Raw genomic sequence first — 21,174 nt, 5'->3', positions numbered from 1 at the left:
CACAATTTTGGCTAAATGGGGTATAAATTGAGAATTCTGCCAAAATGGGGTAAAATCTGTCACAAAGCTCAAAATTGAGGGTAAACAATGGAATTAGCTCTTTTGTAAAACAAGCTGGTAGGGAACTTTGATTTGATCTATCCAAAATACTTTAAGGAACGGTTCATGATTGAAGTTTCGTAAAATTATCTCTTAATCTCATACTTGTGATCTAATCAGTACCAGAACTAATTACACCTTCGATTATGATCCATGTCCATATCATACGCTTAGTGCTAAATATATCTTCCTTTCGGGTGGTTTATGAGAGAGAAACACTTTTAGCGAGGCTAAAGTTTATTTACATGTGATTAGCAAGGCTAAATTTTATTTACATGTGACACTTTACATGTGTTGGTGCATTTCTCATTTTCTATGTCACTGCACGTGTACACTTACTTGAACCGTTTGGCATTTTACTTTACATAACTTGTATTCATTGTTCCCAAACTACTTTTATCTAGACGACTTGGAGGCCTAGTTTGCGGTGATTGAACTATGTTGTGATGCGCTTATTTTATGAACTGTTGTAGAAAATTAGCCATAAAAGCTTTTTTCAAGCAAACAAACATTAAAATAGGCAAAATGAAGTTAGAAAACAAGATTATCGTAATCCACCAGAGTATCAAACACATTCGATTGTCACAGTACACACCATGCAAAATAGGCGCACAATGGATAACATCTCTCTCTCTCTCTCTCTCCCTCTCTCTCTCTCTCTCATTGCATTGCAGTTTCCAGCTTTTTTTATGCAATGGAAAAAAATTCCTGCTATTCCATAATGAGAAAACCTTGTGCAAATGTGTTTGCAGAAATGCAAGATCGAAACAAACACCATCGACAATAAATCACATGCGAAATTTCTACTCCCGACGCATGCTTAATCACCGTAGTACATATCATTTGCAAGATTTAGAACCTATCAAATCTTTTTAAATCCAAGGAGTCCTAAAGTGATGAGTCAAATGTTAGCTGCCAACTATGTGCGTGCGTGTCTCATGCCCACATTTTGATAGTGGTAGTTCTCTGATTACTTGATTAGTCATGTTTGCCATAAAAAAGTGTGATCTCTTTCTTCTTCAATAAATAAATAAATAAATAAAGTGTGAGCTCTTAAAGCTTACCCTTGGTTTGGGCAAATACTAGCTCTGCAAGCATCAGCGAAAGCAGCCTGTTTTTCTTTCGCCGGTGCTGAACTTGTAATGCAACTTGACTTTGGGTTTCACCATATGAAGCTCTGAAAAATGCAACAATGTAAGAAGAAAAATTGTCCTCTTCACTTTGACGTTTCACACCTAGGCTTGCCAGCCCAGCAGCCCAAGAGCCTCCAAATTGGCCTCTCGCTTTCCGGCCCCATCTATAAATACCGCGGCGAGGCCTTCCCACGCCCTCCACCATTCGAAAGATCCACCGAAGATTTTTCTCCTCACTCTCCTCGACCTCACAGCTCTCCTCTGCCAGCAGCGCAGATTTATAGACACAAGCTAGCACACAGCAAGCTCAGAGCACCTCGCTGGTCTAAGTGATCCTTCTCAAGGATCATTTGGATGGCCTTCTTCCTCCTCCTCCTGTGCATCCTCATTTCTGCGGCCATCGTGTCCTACGCCCACCACGTAATCCGGCGGCAACGCCAGGGCTGCGCTCATGGCCGCCATGAGCAAGCCGCCCTCAAGCTGCCCCCTGGCTCCATGGGCCTGCCTTACATCGGCGAGACCCTCCAGCTCTACTCCCAGGACCCCAGCGTCTTCCTCTCCTCCAAGCAGAAGCGGTACGGCGAGATCTTCAAGACGCACCTCCTCGGCTGCCCGTGCGTGATGCTGGCGAGCCCGGAGGCGGCGCGGTTCGTGCTGGTGTCGCGGGCAAACCTGTTCAAGCCGACGTACCCGCGGAGCAAGGAGCGCCTCATCGGCCCGTCGGCGCTCTTCTTCCACCAGGGCGACTACCACCTCCGTCTCCGCAGGCTCGTCCAGGGCCCGCTCGGCCCCGAGGCCCTGCGCAAGCTCGTGCCGGACATCGAGGCCGCCGTGCGGGCAACCCTCGCGGCCTGGGCGGACGGCGACGTCGCCAGCACCTTCCACGCCATGAAGAGGGTAAGCTATAGCAGCTAACTCGCTCAGCTGCGCGTGTAGTTGCTGTCCAGAACAGCGCTAGTGTTGGATATTAATCAGTGCATATGTTGTTTTCGTCAGCTCTCGTTCGACGTCGGCATCGTGACGATCTTCGGCGGGCGGCTGGACGAGCGGCGGAAGGAGGAGCTCCGGCGGAACTACGCCGTCGTGGAGAAAGGCTACAACTCCTTCCCCAACAGCTTCCCCGGGACGCTATACTACAAGGCGATCCAGGTAAGCAACCGACGAAAACCGTGCGCCTTCGTCACGTTCGTCGTCGTGGTGTATACGTCTTTAATATCAGCAGCACAACAATATACACGAATGCCATGTGACGAAAAGCGCATGCAGGCGAGGCGGCGGCTGAACGGCGTGCTGAGCGACATCCTGCACGAGAGGAGGGAGCGGGGCGAGCCCGGCGACGACCTGCTCGGCTGCCTCATGCGGTCGCGGGCCGGCGGCGACGACGGCGACGAGGGCGCGCTGTTGACGGACGAGCAGGTCGCCGACAACGTCATCGGCGTGCTGTTCGCGGCGCAGGACACGACGGCCAGCGTGCTCACCTGGATCGTCAAGTACCTCCACGACCGGCCGAAGCTGCTGGAGGCCGTGACGGCGGAGCACGCCGCGATCCACGAGGCCAACGACGGCGGGAGGCGGCCGCTGACATGGGCGCAGACGAGGAGCATGACGCTGACGCACAGGGTGCGTGCCATACACTTCAAGGCTTACAGTTATATGTTTTCTTGTACCGTGTGGTTGCTGATCGATGTCGCCCGTCGTACGCGCGCGCAGGTGATTTTGGAGAGCCTGAGGATGGCGAGCATCATCTCCTTCACGTTCAGGGAGGCCGTGGCCGACGTGGAGTACAAAGGTACGTACGCGACGCCTGGGCCATCACGTGCACAGCAGCTAGCTAAGCTAGGGTCGACGTGGCGCTACGTAGACGTGGCGTTGCCGTGCATGGGATTTAATTTGGGACGGTGCGACGATGATGAGGATGATGCGACCTGACGTAAAATTTTGCCTGGCGTGCAGGGTTTCTTATCCCCAAGGGGTGGAAGGTGATGCCGCTCTTCAGGAACATCCATCACAGCCCGGACTACTTCCAGGATCCACAGAAGTTCGACCCTTCGAGATTCAAGGTACGTACGCGTCGCCCTCGCCGGAGTGCAACCTCGATGTGGATGCGTCTGGGCAAACTGAAAATCGTGACCTTCAAAAAAGCAGCAACTGAAAAATTGTTCCTTTCGATGCATTAAATCGTGCCCTTCATTGGTCAGTCAATACGCTCCATTCATGAGTACGACAACAGTAACCTGGTGAATACGGTGTTAAATAAGTACACTACTTGAACACGGTTAAATCTTGACGATACATGCCCTATCTAGAATACTTGAATCCGGCTTTGTTTCCCAGATTAGTAGAGCCAACTTTTTACGGGATCTCATTTTCTTGTGGTGGTGAAACATGCAGGTGGCGCCGCGGCCGAGCACCTTCACGCCGTTCGGGAGCGGGGTGCACGCGTGCCCCGGGAACGAGCTGGCCAAGCTCGAGATGCTGGTGCTCATCCACCACCTGGTCACCGGCTACAGGTGCGTGCCCCCCTCCCTCTCCACACAGATCCTCCATATATTCCCATTTGTGATTTGTCCCTGTGGACAAGAACGTCCCATGGCTGGTGCAGTGGCGCCAATTCACCGGGCCACCCTTCACCTGGCGCCCAGTTCCACGGCACGCATACTCCAACCATGCACCGATCGTGTCCTGTCATGTCATGAAAACCCGGGTGGTCCTCCGCTGCCCGCCCTGCCTTGCACGTAGAGGCGCCTATGAGCTGTGCTACCGCTGATCACTCGCTGCCATGGAGACAGCTGTGGTACTAAATCGGTTTAGGTAGGAATGGGGGTGATGATTGATGTGTGTTGGTGCTTGGTTTTTGCAGGTGGGAGGTTGTTGGATCGAGCGACGACGTCGAGTACAGCCCATTCCCTGTTCCCCAGAACGGCCTGCTCGCCAGGTTACGGCGGGATGACAGCGTCTGCGTGGGTAGGAAGGGGTGCCCGACTGATGACAACTACGACGACGAAGACGAAGTGATAGTGTGATTAATCAACGTAGATAGCTAGAGGGCTCTTCTCTCCCTTTTTGTTGTTATTGTTGTTGTTGTTGTTGTTGTGGCATTCTTCTCTAGGAAAATCATTAGAGAAGAAACAACAGAACGACTTTTTAGGATGACGATGATCATGTACCGTAGTGGTTATGTTGTCAATGATGTATTGTCATTGATACACGCATAAAATGACGCTTCTTTTTTCCGGAATATTGCATTGAAACAATTCACTTCAGCCCCCCTACGACCACACTCATAACTCGAAAGCACCCTCTCTCTCTCTCTCTCTCTCTCTCTCTCTCTCTCTCCCAACGGTCTTAGGGAGATCTATCGATTGGGAGGGAGGTAGTGAGTTGATGATGTGCGACACACATTACCGAGCTGACTTCGTCTCCGATCTATGGGCGGCGAGCCTACTCGTTTTTCGGTTGGGTTTCCTTCTCCGGCGAGGATCCACGCGGAGGGTGTTGCTGCTCGACAACGAGAAGCGGTTCATCGAAAGCCAGGGAGCCGAGTGAAGGACCGATTCAAGGAGGAAGGCCTGGTATGTTCCCCTGACACCTGACACGTATACGTGAGCATGTGGACCACAATGCACGGGAGGTGAAGTGGCTCCCCATGAGTGCCCCGGAGGTGGGGCTGTGAGAGGGGAGCGTCCATTGACCCCTTGCCTTCTGGCGAGCGCTCTCCTTTCTCCATTCAGTTCTGCCCATGGGGATGGACCGGAGCGCGGATTGGAGGTATATGCAGGAGGAGGTGCAAGCAAGCTGGAGAAAGCGAATGAGGTCCTCTCCTGCTTCCCAAACGTGAAGGAGTTAATCAAGGATGTGATCATTGTGACTATGGATGCGAACATGGATGAGATTGCAAGATGTTTTTTTTGGGGTGGGGGTATGGATATTAAGATTTAGGCGATGGAGGAGGCGGATTCAGCAAATCTAGTCCAGCGTGCTCGCCAGGCTTTGTATTACTCCAAGAGCGGCGACCCTCAGAACCCACCAATTGATGCGAATGTGGTGGCGTTGGCGATTCCGACATCACGTGCATAACAAGGAATTTTTTTCCTCTCTATCAGGAATAGGTCATCCCAATCCCCACCTACATTATATTTTTGTAAGAAAATACTGATCCACGTCCAATTATCCCATTACGTGCATCAAACCACATATCATAGTGTTATTACATCGGAGTATTGTCATGCTGTCCTAGCTGTCATGCATGGGTCTATGCAACATGATAGCCTATTACACTGTGGTATGCCGATCACAATGATGGCTAGGCGCAACCTGTGTTGGCGTCTGAGCATCATTAATGTTGATGAACAGATGAATGAGCGTGCAGTTCATAATTTTATTGCTATGTTTAAAAGGAGTTGCCTAGCACACCCATTGTGGCTCTGAGAGCGTTGTTCAATCTCAGTTTCAAGTAGGCCAAGATGATGGAAGCTACTCTGTTGAGGCATGGTGAACATGACGCCCTGGACGAGGAGGTGCACGACATGGTTACCTGATGCATGCTCCCTATTGCTTCCAGGTGTAATCCCAATTTCTATGTTGTTGCATATTTATGTATCTGGTTTGAGGTTTTCTTGTCGGCCTTTTGTGTTGTGTGTTGTTGGGTGTGCTCAACTCTAGGGTTATTAGGTCAACTATTTGCCCGACCATAGGTTTGAGGACTGCCTTTTGCAGTTGATTGAGTCAAAGAAGAGGGCCCCTCGCACACAATTTTTTAGCCCAATTCCTAGTTGTGTTGTGTGTGCACCTATCACTACTGTTCATGTAGATCTACCATGATGCAATGTCATCTATTTTGTATCAAGTTGCTCCAAGTCTATGAATGTTTACACATGATATCTCTATGGTGAATTGGAATGTCCACGGGTTGATCTGCCCCGGCAGGAGAACCACTAAGCATGAGACGATCGCCGCCTCGGTGTGCAACACTGCGTGCATCCAGGAATCGAGTATACAAGTCATTGATGCGTCCACGTTGGATGGTTTGGGCTACATTGTTTTGTGCAAAGGATTGTGACAGACACAAGGGAAGGGATTGTGATGTTGTTGAACGATGATGTGGTTGAGCCAGATGGCTTATAAATCGGCTCTTTTTGCTTATCTGCTGCCATCAAGTGGCATGAAGGCACGTCCTTTCACACCACTTCTTTTTCGCCCGACGGCACACGATTTTTTGCAAAGGTCATTGCTCATAAACCTTTGTTGGGGTCAAGTGGCTTGTCAACGGAGATGTTACCTAGATTTATCCAGTTTCGTCGATGTATCAATAGATTTCATGCCACCCTTAATGCATGCGAGCTTAGAAAAATCCGCTTACAGAACCGTTGTTTCACGTGGAGCAATGGCAACCTTGAGCAAGTTGGACAGTGTTTTTTGGAACTCAGATTGAGACGTCCATTTCAGCGACCACATTCTTCATGCCCTCTGCTCGTCCTTATCGTAGAATTGCTAGTTTTTATTAGCTTCTCTAAGTGTTTTGAGGAGGCTGTGCAGTTTCAATTTTGAGACCTACTGGATTAATATGGGGTGCTTTAAAGAGATGGTCAACTCGATATGGGTTGAGTGGTCAGAACACCATGAGCCTTGCTAGGTGCTTTTCCACATGATGAGGGGGATGGAGTTGATCAAGTTGATAAGTTGGAGGCAATCCTTTATTTCTTCAGCTAGGCTCCACCTGCATATGACACTTGATTTTATCCTTTGGCTTGAGTTTGCTCAGGAATCCAGAGAGCTTTCGTCTGATGATCGAGACTTGCATAAGAGGCTAAAACGAAGAGTAGTCACTTTGCAGTTCTTGAGAATTCGATGAAACGTCAATATGCTCATGTCAGAAATCCGAGAGAGAGGGTGATGCCAACATGAAGAATTTCCATATTAAGATAAATGTTAGGCAGAGGAAGAATTTCATTCACAGGAAGAGAGAGAATGACTGGGTCACCTAACACAAGGAGAAGGAGCTCATTGTGCATCATCATTCCACCTCAGCCATGAAAAGGGGGCATGGAGGGCCCATGATTTTAAATGGCGGGCCATGAAATTCCTTGCAAGCAATCTCACCTGTTCGGGTGACGGTTTGACGAGGTGCTCGCTACCATCAAGTCGATGTCTAGAGACAAGGCCCTGGGACTAGACGACTTCACGAGTGCTCTTTTTAGGGCTTTCCAGCCCATCATCAAATCTGATCTCATGGCGGTTTTCTTCGTGTTCTCATATTTGCACGCAGGCAAATGTGGTACTTCTCCCCAAAAAAGAAGGTTATGAGGTGATCTCTGACTTCCTTCCATCCCATTAGTCTCATCCGAGTCGTGCCAAAGATGTTTGCCACAAGTCTTGCTCCTTTGGTGAACACACTAATTTCGTGAGCCTAGAGAACTTTTATTAAGACGAGGAACATTCATGATAATTTCATGTAGATGCATCTGTAGCCGACTAACACTTCAGTGCTCTTACTCAAACTTGACATCAAGAAGGTCTTCGACTCACTGCACTCGGAGTATTTGCTTGACCTTCTATAGAAAAGAGGTTTCCTGTTGAGGTTTCAAGATTGGCTGACGGCTTTGCTACATACTTATTATACTCGTGTCATGCTTAATGAATTTCCATGGCACATGATCACACATGGGAATGGCCTTTATTAGGGCAGCCCACTTTCACCTCTTTTTGTCTTGACCATTGATGCATTTCAACACATACTTGATTTGGCCACCGAGTCCGGTGTCCTTCACAAATTGTGTGGCATGGAGCTTTCCTCCACACCTCCTTATATGTCGACGATGCGTCCATTTTCAAGGCTCCTATCAAAGAAGATATTGATAACCTCATGCGCTTTTTGCAACATTTTAGGGATGTTTACCTGCCTTGTTACTAATGGGCAGAAACGCCTTGTTGCCACCATGATGTTCGCAGATATGCCTTGATGCACGCAGGAAAATTTGGTACTTCTCCCAAAGAAAGAAGGTTATGAGGTGATATTCTGACTTCCTTCCAGCCCATTAGCCTCATCCGAGTCGTACCAAAGATGTTTGCCACAAGGCTTGCTCCTTTGGTGAACACACTGATTTCGCAAGCCTAGAGCACTTTTATTAAGATGAGGAACATTCATGATAATTTCATGTAGATGCATCTGCATCAGACTAAAACTTCAGTACTCTTGCTCAAACTTGACATCAAGAAGGTCTTCGACTCACTACACTCGGAGTATTTGCTTGACCTTCTGCAGAAAAGAGGTTTTATGTCGAGGTTTCAAGATTGGCTGACGGCTTTGCTACGTTTGTTATATCGTGTCATGCTTAATGGATTTCCATGAAAGATGATCACACATGGGAAGGGCCTTTATTAGGGCGGCCCTCTTTCACCTCTTTTTGTCTTGACCATTGATGCTTTTCAACATGTAAGTGCATCTAGTGCCACCCCTAGTTTGGTTTTGGAGTATTGACGACAAAAGTGCTTGAGGGACTAATGTGTTTGTGAGAATTGCAGGATAACACAGGTAATAGTCCCTCCTTGATTCGGTTTACCTACCGGAGATGACCCCTAAAAATGTATGAAGACATTGAAGATAACGGTGGTACGTGAAGACATTCACACTGAAGACTATGACAGGAGAAGACACTGAGTGAAGACTATGGAGCGCGAAGACTTAGTAGTTTCGTTGTTTCTTTTCTTCTTTGTTGAGTCATAGGAACCACCGCACTGTTAAGTGGGGTCCAAGTGAACAAAGTCAGAGTGACTTAAGTGATGCTCAACCAAAATCCTATGTCTTCGAGCGAAGGCAATGAGAGCAAATCTTATCCAGAGTCGGATAAGTCAGCTTTACTTGTAGCCCAAGTCAAGCTGTCGCGTGTGTTTGAAATCTGACCGTTGTGAGACGTGTCAGTTCCTTAGTGACCCAGGGTCATTTCGGACAAATCAGGTCGGGTTGCCCAGTGGCTATAAATAGCCCACCCCCTACACCATAAATTGGTGGCTACTCAGAGTTAGATAAGGCTTTTGTCGTTTGAGAGCAACCCACCTTCAAAGCCTTTGAGAGAGAGAATCCTTGCGAGGACAAAGCCCAAACCACCCAGAGCCCAGAGAGTGTTTGGCATCACTGAAGTCTTTCTATCCGCGTGATCTGAAGACTTGTTACACTTGAGGACTGTGAATCCTCTAGCCGGTTAGGCGTCACATTCTGAGCATCCAAGAGTCATTGTGGATTGCCAGTGAATGAAGTCTGTGAAGGTTTGGAAGTCTACCTTGAAGACTTACCAGAGTGATTGGGCGAGGACTGTGTGTCCTTAGCTCAAGGGGAATAAGGTGAAGACACGGTCTTCTGAGTTCAATCTCAGTCTCCCAAACCAGACGTAAAATTGTCATAGCAACTGGAACTGGTCGAACAAATCCTTTCTTCACAACACACTGGTTCTATCTCTTACTCTCCTTACTTACAGTTTGTCTTTGTGAAGTCATTGCCTGATTACTCTGCCTGTTTGACTTCACTGTGTGACTACTTGTTCTGATTGGCTTCGTACTATCTTCCATCCTGATCCTACTACCTAGCTGCTATCACTCATCATGCTTTAGCTTCATACTTGTTTGACTATGGTGTGTCTAGTGTAGTCCATCTTCCGCTGCATGTTTATAGGTCTAGTTTTCGTGTTTGTCTTCTAAACTCTCATGTTTTGAAGACTTTCATAAAAATCACCTATTCACCCCCCCTTTAGTCGATAACTAGCACTTTCAATTGGTATCAGAGCAAGGTACTCCCTTGTTCTGTGTGATTCGGTTTAACCACCTGGAGTTTTAGCTATGTCGACTGCAGGGATAATCAAGGTCTCCGCTGCGTGTCCCATCTTTGATGGCACTGAATATACCTATTGGAAGAATAGGATGCACATGCATCTTGAAGCCATTGATGTCGATCTGTGGTATGTCGTCAAGAATGGCGTTCCCAAGACTGGTGAAGGTGTCACCCCCGCTGATGTGAAGAAGTTCATTCAACTGGACTCTACCGCCAAGAACATCATCTGTGGTCATCTGACCAAAGGGCAGTATGGCCATGTGAGCGCTATGGAAACGTCGAAGCTAGTCTGGGACTGGCTCTCCAAGGTCAATGAAGGCGTCTCAACACTGTGTGATCAAGGAATCAGTACTCTTCGCAACCTCTTCAACCGCTTCAAAAGGCACGACAACGAGAACGTCCAGCTCACGTTTGATTGCCTCACTGATATCACCAATGAGCTCCATGCACTCGGTGCAACTGACATTACGAAGCATGAAATTGTGAAGACACTCTTGAGATCTCTCGACAGCTCATTTGACACCTTAGCCCTGATGATACAAGAACGCCCTGATTTCAAGACACTCGATCTGTCTGACATACTCGAGAGGCTCAACACACATGAGTACCAGCTATCTGTGAAATGAGATATCTATGGCCCCAACTACGGCCGAACTCATGCCTTGAAGGCAAAGGCTGCGGCTTCCTCATCTGGAGAAGAATCTGACTGCAATTCTGATGATCCTGAAGACATTGGAAAGGAGCTTGCTATGCTTGTGAAGAAGTTCCAGAGATTCACCAGGAAGAAAAACTTTAGAAAATCTTCACGATCCAGCTCAAGGGACGATGAAGCTTTCACCTATGACAACAAAAAAGAACATGTCACAAGTGCAAGAAACCTGGCCACTACATCTCTGAATGTCCATAGTGGGACAATGAGAAGAAGAAAAAGAAGAACAAAGAATATGATTCTGATGACAAGAAGAAGAAGAAATCCTCAAAGTCTTCTTCCAAATCTTCCTCTAAGTCTTCATCACACAAGAAGAGCTCATCAGGCAAGGCACGTGCTTTTGTTGGCAAGGAAATGGATTCATAGAAGGAGTCTGCTTCTGAGGAGGAAGTGGTGGAGTCTGAGGAGGAGTCTGACTCTGGTATCGCAAGTCTCGCTCTAGCTACAGCCTACGTCGCCAAGTCCATCTTCAATACTAAAGACAATGACTCCATCACCAACACTAATGACGAGAATGACTCGGCTCCCACCTACTGCTTCATGGCACGTGGTGCCAAGGTAAACTTTCGCGATGCTTACTTTCAAACATCAAGTGAAGATGACTCTGATGGTGAATCCAAACCCAGCTACAAAAAACTTGCTAAAATTGCAACTGAACAACAGAAAGCTATGGAACATATTCAAAAACTGTTAGACAAAAGCGATAACCTGTTGGACGCGGAAATTACTAAGACTCAGTCTTTAATTGAAGACATAAAAAATCTTCATGTTAAGTACCAGGAACTTGAAGGTCGTCATGAAACCCTCTCAACATCTCATGAAAAGCTTTCCTACGATTATCTTCAAAGGAAGCAGGAACTTGAGAAATTGAGATCGGATCATGAAGATCTTCAAAAGGAGAACGAGTCACTTCGCGCTCAACAGATCAGTCCTGCTCAGGAAAGATTTGAACCACCATGTTTAAAATGCATTGAGCGTGATAACGTTGTTTCTGTTGCTGGATGTTCTACTACTCCTGTTGCAATATCTTCAACTGCTGATGTGGTAACTAACCCCTCTGTTGAGGATACCACTACTATTGCTGATGAGAATGCCAGGTTGAAGACACTGATTGAGACAGGGATGTACAAAAGCCTCAAAGGGCATCAGACATTATGTGATGTCCTCAAAAAGCAGATTCTGAACCGAAACCCTAGAAAAGAGGGTATTCGGTTCAAGAGGAAAATGAATGTTGATGGGACGTACTGGAAGCCTGAGCAGTACCCCAAAACCACATGGGTTGCTGCAAAGGAACCTTCAGTAGATCCATCCACCTTATCTGGTTTCACTTTCGCTAACCCTATTATCATTGATGAATCCTTTGATGCAAACTATAAACTGTTTAAGGATCAGAATGGTGAAGTGTTTGCCAGGTATATTGGGACTAACTGCAGGAATGGACCACCTATGAAGAAGATCTGGGTACCTAAACAGTGTATTGAGAATCTTCCTGTGAATGTCATCCTGACACCACCAAGGAAGAAGACAAACCCTAGACCTATGGCTTCATATGGCCCTAAGGCTCCATACAGATACAGGACTCACCCGAGTCACCCTAACGTCAATGTTTTGCAGGGAAACCATACTCTGACTTATGAATATGAGCGTGTGTCTTCAAACCGCTATGTTCATAGAACTAAGAACTTTCCTGCTTATTCATATGAGTATCGTTCTTCTCATGCAAGGCTATTTGCTAGGGCTCCAAAGCCAAAATTCTTAGATGCTGCACTTAGACTCATTGCTTCTAAGCCACCCCTGAAGATGTGGCTGGTTAAGAAGAATTAACTTTCTTTTGAAGGGAAAGGTCTCCAGCCGGAAATCAAAGGCGTCCGATGCTATTGCTGGAGACCTAAAACACATTATGGGACGCAAGATAAAATGCCCAAATGGTCTTACTATGTATTTCGTATCTGAATCTCTTGCCAATCATACTATCAGTCCTAACATTGATCTAAGCTTTGATAAACCTCGTGTGCGTCAAATATTTATGCTTCATAACTCTCTTGGTGAAGCCTATCCCCCAACTGCACTGTAGGCCTCGACACCTCGTGCTTCAGAATGAATTATGGACAGTGATGCACTAATCACATGACTGGTGATCGAAGTCTTCTGATGGATTCAACACTGCGTCCTTCAGACAAGAGCCACATCACATTTGCTAACACTGGTAAAAGCAAGGTATTGGGCCTAGGTAGAGTTGCAATCTCAAGGGATCAGCACATGGACAAAGTGATGCTTGTTGAATCCCTTGGTTTCAACTTAATGTATGTCTCAATGTTTTTTGACTTAAACATGATTGTGCTATTTGGAAAATATCGCTGCCTTGTACTGATGGAATCTGACAAGTCTCTAGTCTTTGAAGGATATCAAAAAGATGATATGTATATGGTAGATTTCTCAGCAGGTCCATAGATGGTCGTATGTCTTCTTGCAAAAGCTTCAGAATGCTGGATTTGGCATCGAAGGCTAGGGCATGCTGGCATGAGGAACTTGCACACTCTCGCAAAGAAGAAGCATGTTGTGGGCATCGAAGGCGTCAAGTTCAAGAAGGATCATTTGTGTGGCGCCTACGAAGCTGGAAAGATGACAAGAGCCAAGCATCCCTCGAAGACTATCATGACCATGTCTCAACCCTTCGAGCTGCTGCACATGGACTTATTTGGCCCTACTCACTATTCCACTCTCAATGCTACTGTCTTCCTCTATGGCTTCTTCATTGTTGATGATTACTCTCGATACACTTGGGTGCATATAATCCTCTACAAGACTGAAGTGCAGGATGTCTTCAGACGCTTTGCCAACCGTGCCATGACGAACTATGGTGTCAAGATCAAGCACATCAGGAGCGACAACAGCACTGAGTTCAAGAACACCGGCCTCGACCTCTACCTAGATACCATGGGTATCACTCATGAGTTCTCTACTCCTTACACACCTCAGCAGAATGGCATCGCCGAGCGAAAGAACAGAACTCTTATTGAGATGGCTTGAACGATGCTTGATGAGTACAAGACTCCATGAAAGTTTTGGCCTGAAGCCATTGACACTGCATGCCACGTCATCAACCGTGTTTATCTTCACAAGCTTCTGAAGAAAACTTCCTATGAGCTCCTAACTGGCAAGAAGCCAAACGTAAGTTACCTCAGAGTATTTGGTGCTAGGTGCTGGATCAAGGATCCTCATCACACTTCAAAATTTGCACCGAAAGCACATGAAGGTTTTATGCTTGGTTACGGAAAGGATTCGCACTCCTACAGAGTTTTCAACCTCTTTCACTATAAAGTGGTTGAAACTGTGGATGTGCGGTTCGATGAGACTAACGGCTCGCAAAGAGAGCACCTGCCAAATGTGCTAGATGAGTTATCCCCTAGTGAGTCAATCAAGCAAATGGGAACTGGTGAAATCATACCCTCTGAGAGTCTGTCTGAAGAGGAACTTGTCATTTCTGCACCTGATCAACCTGAAGACAATGCTCATCCTGAAGACAATTCCCCAAATGATGACAATGATCAGCAAGAGCAAAATCTTCGTCCTTCTCATCCTCGTGTTGCAAATGAAGTACAGAATGAGAAGATGATTGATAGCCTCAATGCACCTGGTCCACTCACTCGTTCAAGAGCCACACAAAGAGCAACACAACTCACCAATTTCTGTGGACACTTTGCATTCGTCTCAATCTCAGAACCCACGAAAGTGACTGAAGCCTTCATGGAACCTGAATGGATTCAAGTCATGCAAGAAGAGCTCCAACAATTTGAGTTGAACAATGTGTGGGAACTGGTCAAGCGTGCCGATCCTCGGAAGCACAATATCATTGTCACCAAATGGATATATCGCAACAAGCAAGATAAACATGGTCAAGTGGTCAGAAACAAAGCTCGTCTAGTTGCTCAAGGCTACACTCAAGTGGAAGGGATTGACTTTGATGAAACTTTTGCTCCTGTGGCAAGGCTTGAAGCTATTCGCATACTGCTTGCCTATGCAAATCATCACAACATTCTCCTATATCAAATGGATGTGAAGAGGGCTTTTCTCAATGGAAAGATAGAAGAAGAAGTATATGTTACACAACCTCCTGGCTTTGAAGATCCAAACCATCCTGATATGGTGTACAAGCTCAACAAGGCAATGTATGGCCTCAAACAAGCCCCTCGCGCTTGGTATGATACGCTCAAGGACTTCCTGAAGAGCAAAGGCTTCAAACCTGGTTTACTGGACCCTACTCTCTGCATGAAGACTTATGACGGTGAACTGTTTGTGTGCCAAATATATGTGGATGACATTATCTTCGGCTGCACCAACAAGAAATATAGTGATGAGTTTGGTCATATGATGCAAGAGCAATATCAGATGTCCATGATGGGTGAACTGAAGTTCTTTCTGGGTCTCCAAATCCGTCAGCAATGCAACGACATCTTCATCTCTCAAGAAAAATGTCTCAAAGATTGCCTGAAGAAGTTTGGAATGCAAGACTGCAAAGGATACATGACGCCAATGCCAACCAAAAGCCATCTGGTCCCGACGACAATGGTAAAGAATTCGACCAAAAGGTATACCGCTCCATGATTGGTTCTTTGCTTTATTTATGTGCATCTAGGCCAGATATAATGCTTAGTGTTTGCATGTGTGCCCAATTCCAAGCGGCACCAAAGGAATCACATCACTTATCTGTGAAGCGAATACTTCGATATTTGGCTTACATCCCAACACTAGGATTATGGTATCCAAAGGGCTCAGAGTTTGATCTAGTTGGATTCTCAGATGTTGATTATGCTGGTGACAAGGTTGATCGCAAGTCCACCTCAGGCACATGTCACTTTCTGGGACGATCACTTATCTGTTGGTCTTCAAAGAAGCAGAACTGTGTATCTCTCTCCACTGCTGAATCCGAATACATTGCTGCTGGATCTTGCTGTGCTCAACTTCTCTGGATGAAGCAAACTCTCAAGGTCTATGGTATACACCTAAAGAATGTGCCTCTCTACTGCGATAATGAGAGTGCCATCAAGATTGCCAACAATCCAGTTCAGCACTCGAAGACAAAGCATATTGAGATTCGTCATCACCTCCTCAGAGATCATGTTATGAAGGAAGACATTGATGTCATCCACGTCAAGACAGAAGAGTATTGGCTGATATCTTCACTAAGCCCTTGGATGAGAAAAGGTTTTGCAATTTGCGATGTGAGCTAAATATCTTGGAATCCTCGAATGTCCTATGATTAGGCACACATCCTAACACCTATGCAGTTTGATGACTTAGATGTGCAACACACGAAGTAATGTACATCTTTAATCAATGAAGACATATACTCTAAGTGTGAATACATTAATGAGGAAATTGACTTCAGAGCGCCACGATAATTGTGCACCGTGTCTGGGTCTAATACTTCCTATACGGTGGGTAACGCCACCACCAAAATCTTACTAAGTGTTTCCTCATGGCGCCATATTTGCAAAGTCTTCACAATTGATTTAGCTTCAACATTAATTTGATTTCGTGATTACTGATTTGGCTTTACTCTGTTATAAATATACACTGTATTCTGTCCTCTACATCATTCACTTATAGCTATGTCTTCTTGTTTGAATCTTTTGAACTAAGTGAATGTGATCGGACCCTAACCTCTCTATGATTTCTACCTCAAGCTCTATCTATCCAAATCATATGCATTCTGTTGAAACTGTCGACTGTCTTCTCTGCGTCCTTGTCAGCAGAAGATACAGAGACAAACATTTATATCTAGCTTTAATGACATATCTTTTTGTTTGAAACCCAGAGAATTCGGAACGACCACCCCGACAATCCAGGCATGCGTGGGAACATGGAACAACTCTCAATGAGTTGCATGTTCGCCACGTGTCCATCAGATGTGAACCGCGAGGGGCACGTGCATAATTGCACTGTGTTGTCTCTGTCCTTATAAATGCATGTCTCGTCTCGGTCAAAAAATCCTTCTTCCTCCTTCGCCATCTCTCGCAAACCCTAGCGCCTACGCTAGCTCTCGACGCCGTTGCCGACGAAGCACTTAGCTGCCGTGACCTCCTCGACGCCGTCCTCATGCCGACCGCGGACCTCGTCTTCTCCGCCGTCGCCGTAGGTATCTTCCGTCGCCAAGTCAGGGCACTAGAGATCGAACTGCTCGGCATCCATCTTCGCTCCGTCTAGCAGTTCTTCGTGTGGTAATAAAAGTTTACTTTTTATCGTCTTTTTGATCTGATAGATTCATCCCTTTCTACCAAAAGTGGTTTCTAGATCTTCGAACATGAATCTATCTCTTTCTGCATCTCGTATTCTGCCCAGTATATTCACTTATGCTTCTTCACAAGTTAGATTCCCCACTTGTACTTATTCTTGGATTTGTACAACTCTAGAACCAACTCTCATCATATAAGTGAATGTCTTCGCGTTATGAGGTCAATGTCTTCAAACTGATTTATCTTCAAAATCTTCTGAGAATGCATATGACCTCTTCCCCTTCCCTCGCACCTTTAATGCTATCACAAGTACATGTCCGTGGGAGAATCCCTTGGTTCTCATAGTCTGCATTCGTTTGCAGAATTCTTGCAGAAACACATCAACTCACCTGAAGCGAGTTCCTGTCAGTCCAGCCGTTTGAAGCCATTGCACGTACTGAAGCATTTCAGTTTACACTTCATGGCAACTGAAAAGTTAGCAAGAAAGGGAGGCAGACAGCTTCGTGGTAACACCTCCAAGGACTTACCTCCAGATTTGCACAAGATGTACCAAACTGATCCAGAAGAAACCTATACTGAACGCAAGAATCGAATCCAATGGATTCGAAGATATTGGGAAGAAGAATGGTTCAGATACCACTTCATCACCAAAGAATATGCAGAGAAGAATGCCATCAAGGCACCCTGGGGTGATATTTTGTACAAAAATCTTCCACCCAGGACTCAGGCTGAAGCTATTGAGCAAGGTTTCTATCCTGGCATGGTGCGCGGACCACAGCCTGAGAATGCTGACCCATCTTCACTACTCTGGTGTCGTGAAGACAGTCTGTTCAAGCGCAACTACCAGTTTGCCAAAGACTCAACTGCAGAGAACAAGAAGTATCTGGGGCTTGACTTCAACCCTGGTCCCTCCTCACCTCGGGACAATGGCACCCGTGAAGCCAACGAAAACAGGATTGGCCCCTTCTACAACCTTACTGGCCTCATCACTCACATTACTGTTCAAGGTGCCAAAGTGGATCATTCTGATGATGATTCTGACACTGACGATGCTCCAGCTCCTGCTCCAAAGCCTTAGAAGCAAAAGAAGACTAAAGCTTCAAAACCATCTGCTACTTTAAAGGCTTCAAGAGCGAAGCCATTGGCAACTGCCCCTTCTGCTCCCACCAATAACTCTGAAGATCTCTCTCGCATCTCCATGAGGCGTGAGAAGCCACAGAAGATACCAGCTCAACAACTGAGTCATGCACTAACGCTGCAACCATTGTGAGGAATGAATCTGAACCCATTGACTTGTCTTCAGATGAAGAATTTGGTGAAGATGCTCTGGAGCAGCTGATCAAGAGCAAGCAAGAGGCGGAGATCTTCAATGATCTGGCCCTCTTTGATGTAAACATTCTGAAGAACTTCATTGATGAGTGGTTTGATAATCAAGATCTCAGCTTTGATGACCTTCAGCTCCCCATTGGCGTCAGTGTTGCTTTCCAAGGCGCCATTGCTCCTGAGCTTGCTCTAGCTCAACGCATAGTTGAACTGAAGTGAAAGATAGACTTTGAGAAGGAACAGTTCAAGAAGCATGTAGCCAAACTGAATGTGGCTGATGTGCAAAAGTTCAAGGTGATGCTTAATGACCTCAAGGAGTCGTTTCAAAAGAATGCGAGGAAGCCAAAGGCTCAAGAGAGCGCATGAAAGCACTCGCAGACAAATGCGTTCAAGCCTACAATGAAGCTGAAAAGCGCAAAGCACTTGGCCGCCCTGGCATTGACCCCTCAATGGTTGCCAAGAAAAAAGAAGTCATCTGAAGCCAACACTGAAGCACCACGGCAGGAAGAACCACACATAGTCTTCCCTGCCAGCATGCGCGGCTCGAAGCCCAAGGCTCCTTCAGTGGCTTCTGAACAAAAGAAAACCAAGGCAGCTGAAGCCGAAGCCAGGAAGCGGAAAACCAAGCGCACCACTGATGAAGAACCACCCCCTAAGAAGAGAAAAACCAAGAAGAGAGATCGGGCTATTCCTACAGAGCCCCTTGTTGTTGAACCCCTTGCCTTTGTTCCCCCTCCGTCTGCAAACCAAGAGCGTCGAATGATTGTTCATGAGCCTGCTTCCACAGAGGCTCCTGAGGCTCAAGAAGTTCCAGTCATCGACCCCATCGCGACTGAAGACATTGCTCAAGATGATGCAGTTCATCCTCAGATCGAGTGCCCATCGGTATTATCGCCTGTTCAAACGAACAGTGAGCTTATCAATATTGGTCGTCCCTTGATGCCAATCTCACAAGATACATCATGGGTTGATCGCCCCCAGCAAACTACCCCACATCAAGACTCACCGAGTACACCCCAACTGTCATCTATGCCCGTCATCAGCCCCATGTCCAATGATGACAACTACATGGAGACATCACCATCACCAAAGGCGTCGCCCGTATTCCAACGGCTTTGTAAAGGCCTGAGGCCATCTGTCTCCATGACCACCATCACAGAAGAGGGCTCCAACTTGTCAGGTTCAGTGGCACGTCAAGTGTTCTCTGAAGACAATCCTTCTGTGACGGTCCCTATGTCTGAAGCCAATGCTGCTGAAGACCCTCCGGCTGCATCAGCTAGAGCAACATAAGAAGAAGAGCCTGTCGCTACTCACCCAGCAACTCAAGAAGAAGTTAATGAAGAGAACCAGTCTATGCCAGAACCTCCAGCTATTCAAATGGAGGGTGAGAATCCTGAGGCTGCCACAAATGACATTCCTGAAGCCAATGACGTTGGCATGGCCGAAGCCAATGTGGAGCCTACAGTGGGCAATGCACCAGTGGCCAATGAAGCCAATGAAGCCCATGAAGCAGCTAAAGTCAATGCCACACCTGACACAAATCTGCAGCCTGAAGTCAATACCACTGCTCCTGTTCTGCCTCCAAGGCCACATACCATCGAGCAAGCATACAACTATGGCCAACTTGTCACTGTCTGATGGCCTATTCTGATTCCTCCGCCTGCTGCTGGTCCTCAACTTGATTACCATGTCGAGCAAAGGCCTCGGGTTCAGAAGCCAAAGCCAAGACTGCCCAGATTTCCAGGTACTGCCACTTCACCAGGATATTTCAATGTCAACGGCTTCATTGCACACAACACCTTCTTCGATAGCGATAAGAACCCCTACACCAGGCCCAAGAATTCATCTGATCGGTTCTGGAGTTATCAGCAGCGCAGCTATTATTCATGCATTCTGTACAACCAAGGACGCATATTTTCGCATATGCGCCTTGATACTAAAGCCATAGCTGGCCTGCCCTGCTTAGAAGAAGCTCTAGATTGCTTTAGAGAGGTTGGCTTACTGCATTTCATCATTGATAAGGAGCACTGGAATGAAGAGTTGTTGCTTCAATTCTACGCCACTCTTCATATCAGAGGCTACAACAGGGATCCTAAGACTTGGGTCCTTGAGTGGATGACAGGAAATATCCATCATGAAGCCAAAGCATTTGATGTCATTGAGCTTACTGGCCTGCCCACTCCAGGTGATCTCTATGAACCTGGTTGTCAGCTTCACACGGCAGCTGTAGAAAGCATCTTTCACAAGCCAGAACCCGACATGAGCCAGATGCTCAGTATGATGAAGCCATTGCCTCCAGATGCAGAATATCCTACGGAGTTCTTTGTTGAAGACCTTGAGTATCTGCCATGCACAATCTATCACATCATAAGGCGAACTCTCTGGCCCATCAAAGGACATTCTCCAAAGGCTAAGCTAGAAGGTGCAATGAAGATATTGGTCTTCCATATTCTTCATGGCAAATGCTTCAATGCACAAGATTTTTTCATCCGCCAACTTGCTGCATCAGGATCTGACATTTTTGGCTTGAAGTTCTATGCTCCATGGATCATGCGTCTGATCAAGCTTCACACCGCTTTCAACTATCAGCCATCTGCACGCAACCACATTGTCTTCTTGCCAGATGTCAATATGTCTGTTGAAGCCATCTATCCAGAGCCTGACAAGGAGCCACTTTATCTTCATAACATTGATCGTCAGAGCTTCACTCAGCCCATTGAAGGTGTGTTGGCTGCCACTCGAGTCTATCCGTTGGCTGGTACTACACGTGCACCTCACCGTGCCCAAACCGAAGCCATTGACAGCACAATTGCTCAATGGCCTCGAAAGTGATCTTGTGTTCTCAATGACCGA

General features: G+C 46.6%; 1 protein-coding gene across 1 annotated transcript; it reads left to right on the top strand.

Annotated features, from left to right (window-relative positions):
- The first annotated feature begins 1,446 nt into the window (after nt 1-1,446).
- Nucleotides 1,447-4,472, top strand: LOC119310075 (abscisic acid 8'-hydroxylase 3-like). Its single transcript, XM_037585923.1, has 7 exons — nt 1,447-2,129; nt 2,229-2,381; nt 2,499-2,852; nt 2,943-3,021; nt 3,186-3,292; nt 3,624-3,742; nt 4,093-4,472. Exons 1-7 carry the CDS (start codon nt 1,587-1,589, stop codon nt 4,253-4,255), a joined length of 1,518 nt encoding a protein of 505 aa, XP_037441820.1. The 5' UTR covers nt 1,447-1,586; the 3' UTR covers nt 4,256-4,472.
- The last annotated feature ends 16,702 nt before the right edge of the window (nt 4,473-21,174 follow it).

Source organism: Triticum dicoccoides, chromosome 5B (assembly GCF_002162155.2).
Source record: "Triticum dicoccoides isolate Atlit2015 ecotype Zavitan chromosome 5B, WEW_v2.0, whole genome shotgun sequence".
Lineage (NCBI taxonomy): Eukaryota > Viridiplantae > Streptophyta > Magnoliopsida > Poales > Poaceae > Triticum > Triticum dicoccoides.
Note: the sequence above shows the minus strand (reverse complement) of the source record. Positions and strands in the feature narration are given on the sequence as shown.

Bases quoted from the DNA above. Each gene is read 5' to 3' on its own strand.
- LOC119310075 (XM_037585923.1), top strand. From the start codon at position 1,587: ATGGCCTTCTTCCTCCTCCTCCTGTGCATCCTCATTTCTGCGGCCATC. The intron at 2,130-2,228 runs GTAAGCTATAGC...TGTTTTCGTCAG, and splicing joins CCTTCCACGCCATGAAGAGG to CTCTCGTTCGACGTCGGCAT. The intron at 3,293-3,623 runs GTACGTACGCGT...TGAAACATGCAG, and splicing joins TCGACCCTTCGAGATTCAAG to GTGGCGCCGCGGCCGAGCAC.